Source organism: Equus caballus, chromosome 18, assembly GCF_041296265.1.
Source record: "Equus caballus isolate H_3958 breed thoroughbred chromosome 18, TB-T2T, whole genome shotgun sequence".
Classification (NCBI taxonomy): domain Eukaryota; kingdom Metazoa; phylum Chordata; class Mammalia; order Perissodactyla; family Equidae; genus Equus; species Equus caballus.
This window is the reverse complement of record NC_091701.1, coordinates 35,313,857-35,330,489: the sequence shown is the minus strand read 5'-3', so window position 1 is coordinate 35,330,489 and position 16,633 is coordinate 35,313,857. Positions and strand designations below refer to the sequence as shown.

The window sequence follows — 16,633 nt, the reverse complement described above, 5'->3', positions numbered from 1 at the left end:
CAGCTCACCTGGGCACCAGAGAGCAATACAGAAAATTATTCAGCCAGAGAGGACCTCAATCTTCCCATCTTCTCCCAACGATTGTCTTCAAATGGCACTTTTGGGCAATCTCATTTGGGCCACTCAAAATGTGCTAATTAGTAAGATACGAATTTTTTTTAACTTTTTCTCTTAACGAGAATTGTGATAATAAACAACTCCTAATTTAGGCAAATGGAAATGAAAGGAGGAAAATCACTCCGCCAGAGTAGAAGTCCTAGTAACTGCCTGAGAGAGCCCTGAGCCCTCAGTGGGTCTGTCACAGCCCACACCGCACAGTCCTCCACAAGCTATCATTTCCACCTGCCTCTCAGTCTCCACTAGGGCTTCAGAAGCATCATCTCATTCATTTGTTCATTCACTCATTCATTTGTTCATTCGCTCATTCATTATTTCCACCATCAATTTTCTGGGGGCTAAGGGAATTATAAAGATAAATGAAACCTGATTATACTCTTAAGTGCACAGGTTGCAATGGACATGGAAATGGTTAGAATAAAATTTGATAAATCTTGTATGAGAGGGTAGTACAGCGTGCTCTTTGGTAAGACAGGAGGAACAGCCGTGTGCTCTGAGGGAGTCAGAGAAGGTCTTGTCACCAAAGCTTCAATTTGCTAAGTCTGGGGTAGGCCTCAGAAATCTGAATTTATAATAAACACCTTGGCTGCTCCTGGTTCAAGATCACAATTTGAGAATTATGGCCTGTAACCAACTCTGAGGTCAATCTGCCTCTTGTTCCTTTTTCTAGCCTACTATTCTTTTTTTTTTTCTTAAAGATTGGCACCTGAGCTAACATCTTTTGCCACTCTTCTTTTTCTTCCTCTTCTTCTCTCCAAAGCCCCCCAACACACAGTTGTATATTCTAGATGTAGGTCCTTCTGGTTGTGCTATGTGGATGCCGCCTCTGCATGGCTTGATGAGCGGTGCCATGTCCGCACTCGGGATCCGAACTGGCGAAACCCTGGGCCACTGAAGCAGAGCATGCGAACTTAACCACTCAGCCAAAAGGCTGGCCCCCTAGCCTACTATTCCTTTGAGAGGACATGGTACGTTAGACAGTACACTAAATGAAAAGATGACCCAGGTTCTAGCCAAGTTTTGATCACTTTCTACCCATGTGACCTTGGGAAAGACATTTAACCTCTAAAAATGTCAGTTTTCTCATCTAAAACATGAGGATATTTATTACCTAGTACAGCCCAGCTATTTCGGAATCACTGATGATTTAAATGAGAAAGTGCGCAACCATCACAGCAAAGTAACAACCGAGACATACTGATCATTTAACTTGTGCTTAGATGAAAGGCAAAATATTTAGAACTGCCACCTCTGAGCAAGTAGAGCCGCACAAAATCAAACTGAAGTGTATGTTGGCTGGTGATCCTCCTATCTCAAACGACAGCAATAGAGTAAAAAGGGCAATGAATGGAAGAGGGACGGTGCATGAGAGACCTGGATCTTCGCAGAGAGGGCACTGAGAGGTCTCCTTCATGTCCATGTTCAATATCGCTCCCAGAAGGGGGCGACACCTGGCCGACGTGTTCCAGCTCAGAGCTCCTGACTTTTTTAAAGGGGTTCTGAAGAGTGTGTGTTTAAGCAGAGAACGGTTCCCTCACGATTTAACGCTTTCAATACCCAAGAGTCACATTAGTAGCTGAAATCAAGCACCTGCAGCAGCCTTCTCCACATAATGAAGCTCATTATAGAAGAGGGACACTTGGTGATATTTCTCCTTGACGACATTCGATATATAGTGCAACAGCGTCTGCTTTCGGTCTGTTGACTTTGTGTCTAAGAGCTGAAAAAAAAAGGGGGATGTGGCTTAGAGGGAGAGATGATAGGAGTTACCCACCCAATGACGCTCTCCCACTCACAATGAATAAGTGAATACAGGTGCCTCAAAGCGGACAAAGAACATTCCCACTGGAGATTCAAGACTGGATTTGTTCTTCAGTGAACCAGCCCGCTGATTTCTAAATGATGAGAGGACTTCCTGACCAGGAGATGTGCTGCACTTTAGGGCAGACTCTAAGCACCCAGAACTGTTGACACATCTGTACTCACGTGAACTGCCCCTCCCCACATCTGCTATTCTGCCCCCCCCCCCCCCGCCCCCGGCTTAAAAGCAGAAAGACTCCAGTTTCAGTGCTCTCGAAAGGGGAGGAGCAGAGTAGGAGTGAGTGTGGAGCTGCCAGGTATGGGGCTTCTCTGCTGCAGTCCTCACATTCAGCTCGCTCCTCTCTCATTCCCCAGCCTCTGATGACCGAAGCAGGTGTGTTTAACGGACCATGACCTTCTGGGGGCCCAAACTGTGACTAAGTGGACATGTCTCCCCAGGCTGGGGGCTCAACCCACTGCCCAACCTTCTCACGGGGAAGCCACGTCAGCCCCACACAGCCGGGGAGAGAGGGTTCCGTGGCGGATTTTCTCTAATCCTGGTCATATAAGTCAGGTGACTCTGTCAAGCAGAGCACCCCTTGCCATCCAGGAAAAAAAAAAAATTTTAGAAAATACAGAAAAGTATAAAGAAGCAGTTCAAAAAAATTCCCTAATTCCATCGAACCTCTCTGGGAATATCTTAACCTACGTCCATTCAGTTTTTTTCTATATATTTTACTTAGCTGAAATCAAACTGTACATGCAATTGATACCCTGCTTTCTTTTCTAAACACAAAATTCTCTATTTCTTTGAAAACTCCTCATGAATATTTAACAGTTGAAGAACAGTTCACCATATTAACTACTGTTATAGAATATTTAATCATTTCCCCAAATGTTGGATCTTTATACTGTTGCTAATTATTTGGCATTATAAATGAAATACAGCATCTATAATTCAGACTCCTGAGGAAAGATTCCTAGAAATGGAAACACTGGGTCAAAGTGCATGAGTATTTTTAAGGTTCTAAGTGCTTGCTGCCAGATGGGGTTCCAGAAAATTTGTACCAACTGATCCTCCCACTAGCAGAGAATCTTCATAAAACATGCCATCCCCACTTCTAAGAACAGACTCTCTCCGCCCCAGGACTTAATCTTTGCCAGCTGCTTTGTCCCACATAGAGCTCTTGTACTTCTGTTAGGCCACCTACCAGATCTAAACTCTGAAGTTTAAATCCATAAACGGCTCCTCGTTTACTGCTATTCATATAGTTTCCAAGGGCCAAAATGATCTGCAAAAAAAGAAAGGAGAAGCCCATTAGTACAGAATCCCCAGCATCCAAGGCAGAGGAATGCGGCTGACAAGTCAGCTCTTCCATACGTGTATACGAGGAAAACTTCACTTGCCTCCAGAATTTTCTTGAGTTTCTGCGATGACTTTATAGAAACAGATGCTGCTATAATTGAGTGCAGTTGCTAGATTCCAGCCAAAGGAAGGAAGGGAGGGGAAAAAAAGACATGTTAAAAATGGGAAACTCTAATCGGAAACTAAAAATTAACACAGAAGAAAGCAGGCCTACATTGAGACCTTAAAGCCTTAATGCTGAGATTCTATTTTTCCTAAACATAAATTTAAGTTGGCCACTAGGTGTTCAGTAACCATATTATTACACGGAAGCTCCTCTCTAAAAGTATTTGAAATAAGAAGCAATGTCAGAACTTGCTTACTACAAAATCTGTAACTAATGAGACTTGCGGTTAGGAGTCAACAGCATCTTCTAGCAGAACCCAATTCCCTGCCCGCCACCTCTAATCAAGTAATACCATTTATATTTTAAAATCAATGGAGTTGTCCAAGAATGAAAACACAACAAAACAGCAAAGGAATGTAATCACCCTCCAGAAGTTCTCAGAACATGTTTTGGGCAGACGTGCCACTATAATCAGTGATTAGTGGAAGTTTATTTATAAATAGAACTGGGAAAGAACTATGACATTTATGTTTATGATATTCCTAAGTCTCTACCAAGTCAACACAAAGGAACTAGATTAACACAGAGGAAATAGCTGGCAATAATTTCTACATCACCACAGTGCACTGTAACAAACTTCCAAGGAAGAAGACTCCTGTAGTAAATTTAATGGTTCCAATGAAAGCCAATAAGCCTGTTTACTAAAGATATGGGATTGTTTTTAGAAATGAAAGGCACATTTTCAGTGTGGCCAACCCAGCCAGAGGATTGGTTTCAGAGAGGACCAAGTTTGAGAAAATGGTTTTCCTTGTGCTCTGTATTGAAGTGTCCTTTGAAATTCAGATGACATCTTTAAACAAAGAAAATGGCACTCTCTAGGGAGAATATCAATATGGAATATGGAATTTTGTCATTTTCGAATTTACTTGGCATACACAATGTGAAAAAGATGGCCAAAATAAAAATGCAATCTAGAAAGTTCTGGGAAGAAGTCCTCAGAGCCCATGACACTAAGTATAATTCTAGGAGAGACTTAGAAGAAGAAAAAAAAGATCCTCTCTCTCTTTGGACCACTCCACCCTGCCCCCGAGCTGTGCGCCATCAGCGCTGGTCCACTCACAGGAGTCAGCATCTGAAGGCTTTCAGCAAAGTTCCCAATGAAGGCCATGATGGTCATCTTCTGCATGAGCCTCTCGATCTTACTGAACTGCATCATGAACCGGTCTTCGTCTGACAAGTTCTCCAGGGGCTTCCTTTCCCGCTCATAGAGCCGAAGCACTTTCACTTCATTCTCAGTTGGCAAGAACCTCATCAAACATTCTACAAAATCTACAGGCAGTGTCTTCAAGTCAAATCTGAAGACAGATGTGGACAGGTCAGTATTAGAGAGAAAACCTCCTAGCCTTTCAACCGCACCTCCATCTGGTCCAGCTCACGCACCAACAAGCCCATGAGTTACCAAGCTCTACAGCTGAACTACGAAGACACCTGTTGGTGCCGACTCCTGACTGTGCATCAAGTACCTTCACTGGTCCTTCTTAAAAACCTGGACCTTACCGCAATCACCATGTTCAGTTTTTAGGCTATTAGTATAGCTCTAAGCCTCTAGAAATAAGCAGTAAATGGCAGCAGGAAGAGACAAAAGGCAGGCTGAAGTATCTGATAGTTAAGTGACTCAAGAACACGACTTTGCAGACATGTGAGTACGGCTAATTAAGCAATTAATATTATATATACATGATTACAGAATATCTGGTGAACTCTGTAGAATATTTCAATTAAACCAACAGTTTGGGCTATTTTTCCTTCTTTAGAAGAAAATGCATCCAAATGCCTGTACCCTACGGATGTTTTGACTTAAACGCATACATCCCTTGAAGGAATACCAGGGTCCTTGTGGATGAATGCTCAATTTGAACAGAGTATCTTCTACAACCTCCGTTTTATTCTCTGGACAATCTTTGTTTAGCAAAATAATAGAATTACATTTAATCATCATGACAAACAAGGTATTTCAAGATTGAAAACCAGAATGCATATAAGGTTTCAACATCAGAAATCAGAATAGACTATAGGAGGCACTCGACTATTAGATTACGATCCCAGCTAAAGACATGAAATTGGAACAAACGATTTCTCAGTGCCATTTACTTCTCTAAGAGTCTCTGAGCAAAATTTATGAAATACCAATTTATGATGAATTAGTTCCTGAAACGTCTAACATCCTTATCACATTTAAAAGTTACCATGACCACAAGAACAACAGAAAGATTTTTCTAATAGAAAAGTAAACAAAATCAATGCCTTCTCTGCAGTTCCAGGATTAAAAAAAGAACTGAACTTTGTTTAAGATGTCCTAAAAGTGCTAAGAACAACAGAAATCACATTTCTATTGTTATGAATTAAAATACGCATCTGTATCATATTGGCATCTGGCACTGAAGTGTATCATTCCATGAATTCCATCAAATTTGGATTCAACAAATCTGGATAAAATTCACATATTCCAGAGAAAACTGACATTTTCTCCCCTTTCTTAGCATCTGCAACCCTCCTCTCAAATTTCCTTTTAGGTAAGCACTGCTGTAGGCCCATGTAAGAGAGCAGACCAATATAATAAATGATGTCACAATCCAGTGTGATTCTCCTAAACCAATTAATTACTTACTCTAACACAGCACTCCTGAGGGTAATTTCTGGTTCCCTTCTTCAGGGTTAGCATTGTATTCAACTCTGAAGTCACATATGTAACAACCTGGTGTGTGCATACCAAGAATCGCTTTTTCTTAATCTTACCCAACTATGGAAATATTTATCAGTTCACAACTTTTTTTCATCTTTATCCTAAATTTACTAGGATACAATTTTCCAGAATGCTCTGAACTTACACGTGAATAGCTTTACATATCTCATCAGCGGTCTTTCCAGCTTTCCTTAAAGTGATGGCGAGATTTTTGGCCCTATTTGCTTCCAGTAGCGTCACTTTGTTTGATCCCTTCTGTGTTATTTTCTGTTTGCTTGAAGAAAGATCAATGGCAGGACCTTGGGCTTTTGTCTTAAATATTTCCTCAAATTCATCCACATTTAAATCCTGGGGTAGAAAGATGAAACAGGCAACTTGGGTTATACTTAAAAATTAAGTCAGGAAGCCACCATTTAGACAGTTTCTTAAGTGTCAAAGAACTCAGTTTTTCTACTCAATACTTGTCTGTGATCGTGGCTTGCTCTATTTTCCTATTTGCGTTAGAGTGTGACTTACGCCACATATACGGACCTGAACAGACAACTGATTCCAACCAGCCAATTCAAACACCTTTCAATAATTACCTTGCAGGGATGGCCACCACAGACTATCCATCAAACCAGCTACTGAGTGTGATTATTGGGTCCTTATTCGCTTATAGTTCAATAAACCATTTTTATGCCTTTTTACAAATTAAGGGCAGAGACTGTGTCAGATATATATTTTATGGCATACACTGAAGAGGCTCAAAACTATTCATTTTAACATAACTTTTTAAACACAGTTTTAGAACCACCTTACAAAACAACATGTAATTTTTTTTTTTCTTTTGAGGAATATTAGCCCTGAGCTTACATCTGCTGCCAATCCTCCTCTTTTTGCTGAGGAAGACTGGCCATGAGCTAACATCAGTGCCCATCTTCCTCTACTTTATATGTGGGACGCCTGCCACAGCATGGCTTGCCAAGCTGTGCCATGTTCGCACCTGGGATCCAAACCGGCGAACACTGGGGCTGCAGAAGCAGAACGTGCGCACTTAACCACTGCGCTACTGGGCCAGCCCCACAGCACATAACTTTATTGTCTGATATTGTAAATCCTTTTCTTCTTTACATCAAGGCACCTAAGACAGTGGCACTTCACCGCTGAAACCTCCAGGTTAACTTCCAGACTTCCAGAGCACCCATTTTAGCTTTGCTGCACAGAGAGGGCCCCCCATTTTCTACCCAACAAGAAAGATACCTCCAGAATTCGCTCGTCGTCAATTTCGTTGAAGACTGTGCCATTGATCTGATTTGGCTTCAGGGCGACCCAGTTAAAAACTGGCATTCGGAATTTCGTCTTGATTGGCTTCTTAATTTTCACAGCTACAGAGGTCAGAGAGAATGAAATTAAGATTCCACCAAGACCCCAAGAACAATCAGACAACAGTCCCTGCAGATGACACTTTAACACTGGAGGAAGGCTGGCAGGAGGTGCCCAGGTGTTTTTAAATATGAAAGACATCACACACGGCTTTGGCCAGAGCAATCTGAGGTCATCATTTGGTCGAAGGATACAACAGTGTGTCAAAGTCCTCCAAGAGCCAGAGGTGCTTTTTTTTCAATGTAGGCAACTAGATTGCTGCATTATAGTCACAATGTTAGGACAATACGTAGAACAAATAAAGAGTTGGGGAGCAAAAATTATTATTCATATTTATTAGATAGCAGAGAGGGCAAATACTCCGTGACTTAGTTTGACATCTGTGAGCATGAGTTGAATTGTGACATCCTAAATTCTTGGTTCTAGAAAACATATTTCCAAACAAATCTTAAAAGATGATCAGAGACTGCAGATAGTGGCTGTCTAAACCACCAGGAATGTAACATCAAAAGGGCTGACTTCCAGCCAGAGCAATACATTCCCGTGGAGGATTTCAATGATGGGGATCGTATCGGCTGCTGAGTTATTTCAAACAGACTAAGGGCTATGAACAGCCCAAAATAGAAAATGTTTAAGAAGACAGAAGTGTACTTAGAAACCAAGATTTGTACTGCTTTTTGATAACAGCCACAGTCCCTTCCTCCTCTTTTTGGAGAGCAAGTTCTCCCCAGGAGTCAGCTGTGTGTGACTAGAAGGCATTGATGAACTCACTAAAAATACTGAGACCCTCTTAGTAGAGAGGAAGGGATCTACGCTTGAGGGGTCAGGGGAAAGCACCAACTCCACTACTTTGGGGAAATGAGCTAAAAAAAATAAGTAATCTATTACAAATTCCATTACTTAATTACACATCATAAAGAAGCCTTCCCAAACCATTTAGCTACATATCTATACATCTATATATATATATATATGCCTTCTTAAGTCTGTCCTGGGATGCCCACCACACTATTTGGGAGCTTCACTATTTGCCATCATTAGCACAGGAGGGAAGTTCAGTGCAGAACAAAACAAACTCAACACAAGACTAGGCTGTCCCCTGGCTGCCTGCCTCAGTGGGAGGCAACTGAAAAGGGGAGACAGACGGTGCCTCTCATTCCTCCAGAGTTATGAAGGCCATAGAAACAGCAGGAATGTCATCTGATAAATCCACACAAAGGCATGCAGGAACACAGAAACACAGCTTTTGCCAAACCAGGCCTTTCCACCACCAAATGTGACACTTTAGTCCCCACGACCCACTCCTGTTGGGTAGTGAGGACTACGCACACTCCCCATTCCTCGCCACACTTCATTTTGGTCTATACTACCCAGCAAAACCCTGTCCTCCATGGGAGCAAGGAACAGACCTTCCTCTAGTCGGGCACTTCAGCAATGTTGACTGAGAAGAAGGGGGAGCGGGGGAGGGGATCTTTTCATAGTCTGAGGTGACAGGTCAGTGCCATATGGTTCCACCATCCCGCCACAGATGCTTTAGGCCTCAGGACATTCACTAAAAGTCACTCCATTTGTAGCCACCCTACTTTTTAACTCTTTAGCAAGATTAGGAATAAGCCTGAAATCAGAACACAGGCAAAAAAGTTCTCTTTGGAAAGGCTGTCCTGACTCTGACTGGGGAATGCAGCGGTAGGTTAGGGCAGGAGGGGCCTATCAGTGGCCCCAATAGACACCGTGTTCTCGGTGTTCAGATTAAAGGAAGTGGCTCTGCATGGGTAGGTGGGTGTTTCACAGGGAGAGCTGGAGACCAAGGGGACTAAAAGAGCAGCATCCAGCAGCTTTTCCTTATTCTGTGGAGGAGCTTTCCTTTTTCTCTCAGAATAAGTCTAAATTCCTTCTACACTTGAGGCCTTAGATGCAACTACAAAAATTAAAAGAAAAAACACTCCTTTTCTCAGGGGGAAAGGAATGTGGCATATGAAATCCAGGATGTCTGCTTAAAGGACCATAATCTCTTCTACAGATTCAACTAAAATGTGTGGGCAAACCTGGGGTAACAGTCAGCCAACACCAAGACTTCCCGCAGACACAAAGTCAAGATGTAATGGATCAATGTGAGATGGAGTGGAAAGATGTCAAGGCACAGTGTGACCAACAGGAAAACATGGCAAATACTGAACACACTCAGTGAGGAGCAACCTACAGAAAAGCTTGATTGGCCCATCTTTTGTGGAAGCAGAAAGAACAAAGAAAATACAAAAAAATATATTAGATATGGTTAGAGTCAAGCGGCTCAGCAGTTCACGCACTCTTAGCATAGAATTTCATGCTTCTTGGACACATTTCACAAGGCAGCACAGAGCCAAAAATTCATTTCCATTCAGGCCTGCCTTGAAGACTCACTTATTATTTTGCTTATAAAAAAATTCCTTTTTAGAAGAGGGGAAAAAAATGATTTCGTTATAATGGTCCCAAACAGCCATATTGAATTGCACTAGGTATTCCATAAGATATGAACAATTTCTAAATGACAAATAATCAGCCAAAGTCCAAATTCTCACTGTGAAGTTCCAAAGCACATTCTCTCAAAGAGACAGCAAAGGTTACAGCCTGCCCAGCGAGTGGTCTGTCACAGACGACCTAACCAGGAAATGGGAGACAGATAACTCGATCACAGATTTGAGGAAGTAAGCCCTATACTGCAAATGCATATTTCACATTACTAGTATTTTCTCTAAAAAATGGAAAGAAAACTCAACTACATACACCTAGGGGACCACCTCCTGGTCTCCTGTCTTGGCCACCAGAAACACACCTGTTCACTGCCTAGTGAAGACATAAGACACCCTATTGCCTGTGGATCCAGAGGCCCAGGGATGTCACAGGTTTATGGCTGCCCATGAGTCTGTGGCCTATCATCTCACCTCTACTTATTGGCTCTACTGGAACATCCGGATTCTCTCTGGCCTCAGGTCCAGAAGAGAGAGACAGTTACTGAACACACTGGCAAAACATCTCACAAAATGGGCTACAACCACTAAGTATTCACAGCCAAATTAAGGATAAGTAGTGAAAAGAGATTAAAGGTCTTGTAGAAATTGCCTGATCTCAAGCTATCAAAGACTCATAAGTATGTTACAACCCTTACATCTTGTAAAACAGAACATCTTGTAATTGTTTAATGGACACTTACAGCACTAACGAGGAGTTTCCTCAATCCCACATACCGCCCTCTAAATCGTATGAGACACAAAGAGGACAACTCCCAATTGAACTGCAACAACCCTGAAGGTAACAGTGGGCAAGCAGCTGAACACAGAGCTCCGCTTCCTAAGATTGAGGCAATCAACAGAGCCAACACATTTTAAGTAGCAGGAAGAACCCAGGCAAAAAAATTAACCAGAGGGGACAAGAGCCATTCAGAAGGGAGCCTTGGACCTGCGCATCTCAGCCTCTTGGTTCTTTTGCTCTTTTGCCAAGGCAGTTCTGAGTTCCTAGTTCCGTTAGAGCTCAGGTGAATGGAAATGGAAGCCGTATCACACGTTAGGCTTTGCCAGAGAGAAGGGAGGCAGTACCAAAGGAGAGACACCACAGTGTCTCTCACTGCATGCCCTTCGGGGGCTACAAGGAAAGCCTACAAGTGAGCCCAGGTGCACACGACAATTCAAAGTGTTCACACACAGTCACAACAGCCTGTTGACAGAACAGATTCCTGAGGCTTGTTAAGAGGTTTTTTGTTTGTTTACATTGCGAAATCCAACAGTTCCAAAATGATACTCCTCCAACTTTTGTCCTTCAGAAGCAATAAAAGTTCTAGAAAAAAGCAGTAGATGGGGGAGACCTTGAAAGGTAGAAATAAGTCACGGGTTTACTGCAAACATTACTTTGAACAGGCATCTTGTGTGTTTCTTCCACAGTTTGTGTCTTTTTTTGTGTGTGTGGAAGATTAGCCCTGGCATAACATCTGCTGCCAATCCTCCTCTTTTGCTGAGGAAGCCTGGCCCTGAGCTAACATCCGTGCCCACCTTCCTCTACTTTATATGTGGGACGCCTACCACAGCATGGCATGCCAAGTGGTGGCATGTCCAAACCCGAGATCCAAACTGGCAAACCCCGTGCCGCCGAAGTGGAACGTGCGAACTTAACTGCTGCACCACCGGGCCAGCCGCTCTTCCACAGTTTTATAGAAGGTGGGGTGGAAGCACTCACCGTGGACTTGATGTGGACCAAGTCTGCTATGGGTGGCTTTCGGGGGTCCAAAAGGGCTTCCATCATTAGGATGAACCAGCCTTAATGATTGTCGGGTAAAGCTGCTGACGGGACACTCCAAGGGACAGAGAGTGGGAAATCTTTGACAGCTGAGACTGGCTTTTAGGCTCTGGGTAAAAGGCTCTGAGAACTATCGCAGACTTGGAAATGGAGACTATTAGAGGGGTAGTTCTTCGTGGGAAATAAGAGACCTCGTGAAGGGACTGAAGTGGATGAGGAAGCAGAATCATCCATGTCACAGGGATGGTACGGCAAAGCTCAGAGCAATTCCAAACGCCAGAGGAGCACGCCGTGACTGGGAAAATGGCTTGCAATATTTTAGAAAAGAGTAAAAATTCATTCCCATGAATCGAAAATAACAACTTATATTTCAAGGCATTCGAGCACCTCTCTTCCTCTGGCCCCACATCCACCCCTTTTTGTTCCTGGGTGAGGTAAGGATGGTGCATTCTATCCTGGTTAACAGGAGGACAACATGCTTATGTAGAGGCATTTCAAGGCATGCATACACTGCTGTTGGCAACATTCCCCTTGAAGCGTGATTCCACTACAGTGAATTCTGATATCCTCAAATGCTCAGAAGAAATGCCTGGAAGCCTACAGCAGGCAATTACATAGAAAGGCATTTTCCCTTTTATAGATGGCATCTTGCACAAACATCTTCAAAAACAGAGCCAGAAGCACCAGCAGCACTGTGTGTCAGAGCTCTGACTACTACAGAGGTCCAGAAGTGTTTGCTGGACCCAATGCAACGCACTGATCCCTAAGAAGGTAACTTGTCTCGCTTCCCTTCTCTAGGGGGGAGAAGCGAAGGTGGGAAGATGGTGTGAGATCAGAACTTCCTGCTAGGGAGAGAGTGACAAAGACTGCTTAGAGGAAAATGCCTCCTGTGTTGACAATTTCCCCTTTACTGGCTGTATCAGCAGGAATGTACTCATATTAAGAGGAGATGCATGTGACTGCAAAAGACCTGGACTTTGAAAGAATGGCTTTGACCCTCCGGAGGGAAGATAAATGAGTATTTCTTACACAAGTACCTAGGTCTTAATTCTGTGCTCTTACCTGCTAATCCTGAGTTGAAAACCACTGTGGGTGAAGATGTCCCAGGCAGCGGGGGTGCAGAGGGAGGAGGGGGAGGTGGTAAAGGAGGAGCTGGCACAGTGTCAGCTGCAGGACCAGGGAGAGGTGGGGGTGGGGGAGGAGGTGGGGGAGGCGGGGGTGGGGGAGGAGGAGGGGGTGGTGGTGGCATAGGTGGGGTTGCTGGACCATTTTGCACTAGCAAAAGAAAAGAAACAAAGTGACTTTGGAAATAGGGGAACGGTTTTTCCTGCAATATGTCATATGCACCTAAAGTATCCAAAAGCAAAACACTGAAAAAAAACAAAGGATTTTTTTCAAAGGCTAAAATGTCCTCATTGACAAATGGGGAATATACGGCAACATACGTGAAATGAACATTCATAACCTTAATCTCAAAATGTAAAGAGTACTTAAAATCAGTAATTAAAAGAACATGCCAACAAAATGACATAAATGAAAAGTAGATAAAAAAAGAACACAAACGTCTCAATAGTACACTTCAGTTCTCCCACCAAGGCTTCTTACCTGCTTCAGGAGTGTCTGACAACGGAGGTAGCGCTGGAGGAGGAGGGGGCAAGGGTCCTGTGGAGGCGGCCCCCATTATTTGTCCCACTGCCATGTCTGACGCCATGGACAATGTACCAGAAGCCACAACCGGCAGTATAGCGATGTCCCCATCCCCCTTCTTCTGAATTTTAATGGTCCCTTGTTTCTCCAGTTCATGAATCTTTTTTTCCAGGGTAGACTGTCTTTGAATGGCTTCTTCTTTTTCTTTGACCATCTTCCTTAATGTGTGAACCTGGGTATTTGCATCTTTGTAGATCTCCTGCAAAAGAGTCCATGGTCAAGAGTTTGTCTTCACATGACATTCGTACCTATTACCATCAGATCGGCAAACTGAGGATAAAAAAAACAACCAAATAAAACAGAAAAGGTTACTCATATATATATATATATATAGGAGTTCTACAGACTCAGCCAACAAGTCCCATTGATATTCAACTGTTCACTCGTAATGTGTGCTATATATTCTAACAATTGTTATTACTAATGTGGCTTTCCATCAGTAAATGCAGCTAACTCAATTTTCCTTGTGGGTGGAGAGGAATAGGGCAGAGATAACCCAAGAATAATTTGATAGCTGACTTTGGAATATCCTGAGCATGTTCTGGTGGTGCATGTTTTCCTTTCAATTATTTTAAAATTCATTTGTAACTCCTAGACACATATCAGGAAAGGACCCTAAATCAGACTTGGATAGAAGTCAGACTGGGATTAAAAATCTGCAAAGCATGGGGGCGACCCAGTGGTATAATGGTTAAATTCACGTGCTCTGCTTTGGCAGCCCAGGGTTTGCTGGTTCAGATCCCAGGTGTGGACCTACACACCGCTTATCAAGCCGTGCTGTCGCAGGTGTCCCACGTATAAAGTGGAGGAAGATGGGCATGGATGTTAGCTCAGGGCCAATCTTCCTCAGCAAAAAGAGGAGGATTGGCAGTGGATCTTAGCTCAGGGCTAATCTTCCTCACCAACAACAAAAAAAATCTGCAAAGCATGGAATAATCTCCTCATGACTAACAAGGGACTGACTGTTTTTGAATGGATTTCTCTGGCCTTCACAATGCTCCCCTGACCAAGCTCAGGACAGCAATGGTTGTGACATTTTCCCTTTGGTAATGCAGTTAAACAAAATAAGCCAATGCTCCCCTCCACTAATTACTTATTTCTGTCTAGGTCTTTAGCAGAAAACAAAGAAGTTACAATTGAAAGGCTGTCCCAGTTCCTTTCAGAAGGGCCCCCAGAAGTTCCAGTGAAAGGATTTTATGAAACTTACTTGTTGGGTCTTGTACACGTGATCTCTCCCCACAAACCTCTAGCAGGCAGGGAAACATTCTTCACACCCTGTCTATTACTAATAATCTGAGAGTATGAACTTGAATGAGTCCATATGCTACAACTTTGTCTCGATGGTGTGCCAGAAAATAAATTTCCTAGAGTTAACTGTAGGACATGTCAGAATATCAAGCAACACACACAGACATGATAACCTTCACATAAAATGTGCCATTTCATTAACAGTGGTGTAAAGGCAAGCCATTTGCCTGAAAGCCCTCCAGGCATTTTGGTGTTTTTATGTTCTGGACCATTCCAAGTACACGGATGGCACTCCATAAGTATCTGACACGGAAGGTAAAATAATGCTGAGGCCAAATAAAATAGCTGGGATTATCTGATAATAAAACAGTTAGGTTGTGCTTTGCCTTTTGTCTTTTTGGTGAACGCCGTTAGGTCTCGCCTGTGTTGTGATTTCACTGTTTCCATGGCAACCACCAAATCTGGTTTCAAGTAGAAGCAAAGCAAAGAAGTACAAAGAAGTCCAAATCCTAATAAAAATAAATAAGTGGCATGAATTAAATCCATGCTGTGTTTTTATTTCCAACCAAATGGGTGATCTACGAAATCAAACTCAGACTTGTCCAGATGGGAGAATACTGTTGCTCCCAAAACCTGTGATAGATAAGGCAGTCCTGAACCCCCAGCATCTGATTGCACACACATGTGTGTACAGACCCTAACTATGTGTACTTTTCATTTGAGTATCACCTCTGAAATGGTTCCAATAAATATGCTGCATCAATGCATTCCTCTGACATGAATGTATTCCGTGTTCTACTAGACTACAGCTGGAGCATATTCTCTGCAATGCCCATCTGGGGCGGTTGTCATCATCACACTTACTCGAACAACATCCAGCTCCTTGTTCCTCTGCATGAGCTGCTTTTCCAGTTCCACGATCTTGGACATGGCTTCATTCTCTGTGTCTTGCAGTTTTTCAGACAACTGTAAAGTTTTGAAAGGGAAGCTGTGTCACAACACAGGATCATTCTGATCAGGTCCTTGGTTCTCAGAAAGTGTAGCTCAAAGACCATTAGGGGCCAGTCAGAAACCTGCATGTGTCCCACAAGTTGTTTTCTGGAAATGTTAATATTTATAATATGGTTCTGAATACATATTCATTTCCAACAGGAATAAATTTATACGTGAGCCTTAATAAAACCCATACGTCACTCCCTTAGTGTTTCAACACAGTGTTTCTCTCTCCATTTCTGCAGGGCCTAGCAAGGGTAGAGAATGGTAGTTAGAGAGGAGGGGAGGGCCACCTCTCTCTCCCTAAGAAGGTGCTATTAGGCAAAAGTTTTTGACAATTGTTGACCCAGAAAACCTGGTTCAGTTATTACAGGTAACCAGTTGAAAAAATACTACTGCTTGTTTTCACCCAAACTACCCAAACAATAAAAGTCATTTTGGAGGAGCAGTTCAAATAAGCAGGTGAACTACTACAACAGTAAGTGACAGAAGTATGGCTGTGCAATGCCAGCTGAGGCTTCAAAAGAAAGAGTAAGCATGTTATCAGTTATTCTTCCCATAAGGCTCTAAAATCGAGCAACTTCTAAGTTCTCACATCTCACTGAAAATGATCACAAGTAAAGAAAATCAGGGAGGCAAGGTGAGGGGTAAGAGTGGAGATTAATGCTGATCAGGTTCAGAATATAATACACATCTGCCAAGGGAAGAAACATCAGGCCCGTAAATGCTCTTCCTCGGCAGGTGCCAACCAGGTCACTGTAGCACTTACAAAGGGAGAGCTTTTGGCTCACCACCGCGGCTTACCCACAAGCCGTGAAGACGCCCATCTTCAGAGCGATGGGAAAAGATGCAAGACCGTTAAGCACATGCAATACCCTTAACTAAGAAAATGCAGAGGAAAATGAATGGACTGTTCAAAGGG

At 42.9% G+C, this 16,633-nt stretch overlaps 1 protein-coding gene across 27 annotated transcripts in view; it reads right to left on the bottom strand.

The window, feature by feature from the left end:
- FMNL2 (formin like 2) overlaps positions 1-16,633 on the bottom strand; it is a 294,823-nt gene that overhangs the window by 13,394 nt on the left and 264,796 nt on the right. For 17 of the 27 annotated variants that reach the window (XR_011428225.1, XR_011428227.1, XM_014732462.3 and 14 more), the window contains 9 exons: positions 15,583-15,684; positions 13,369-13,669; positions 12,826-13,038; positions 7,375-7,499; positions 6,278-6,480; positions 4,510-4,744; positions 3,325-3,393; positions 3,129-3,209; positions 1,708-1,837 (listed from right to left, as the gene is read on the bottom strand). Coding sequence is in view for 22 of the 27 variants with exons in the window: in XM_014732462.3 (XP_014587948.2) it covers positions 1,708-1,837; positions 3,129-3,209; positions 3,325-3,393; positions 4,510-4,744; positions 6,278-6,480; positions 7,375-7,499; positions 12,826-13,038; positions 13,369-13,669; positions 15,583-15,684 (1,459 nt within the window). In the remaining 5 variants the exon portion in view is untranslated. Of the gene's footprint in view, positions 1-1,707; positions 1,838-3,128; positions 3,210-3,324; positions 3,394-4,509; positions 4,745-6,277; positions 6,481-7,374; positions 7,500-9,697; positions 9,719-12,825; positions 13,039-13,368; positions 13,670-15,582; positions 15,685-16,633 lie in introns of all 27 variants that reach the window. The other 10 variants (XR_011428223.1, XR_011428224.1, XR_011428226.1 and 7 more) reach the window with 1 other exon arrangement.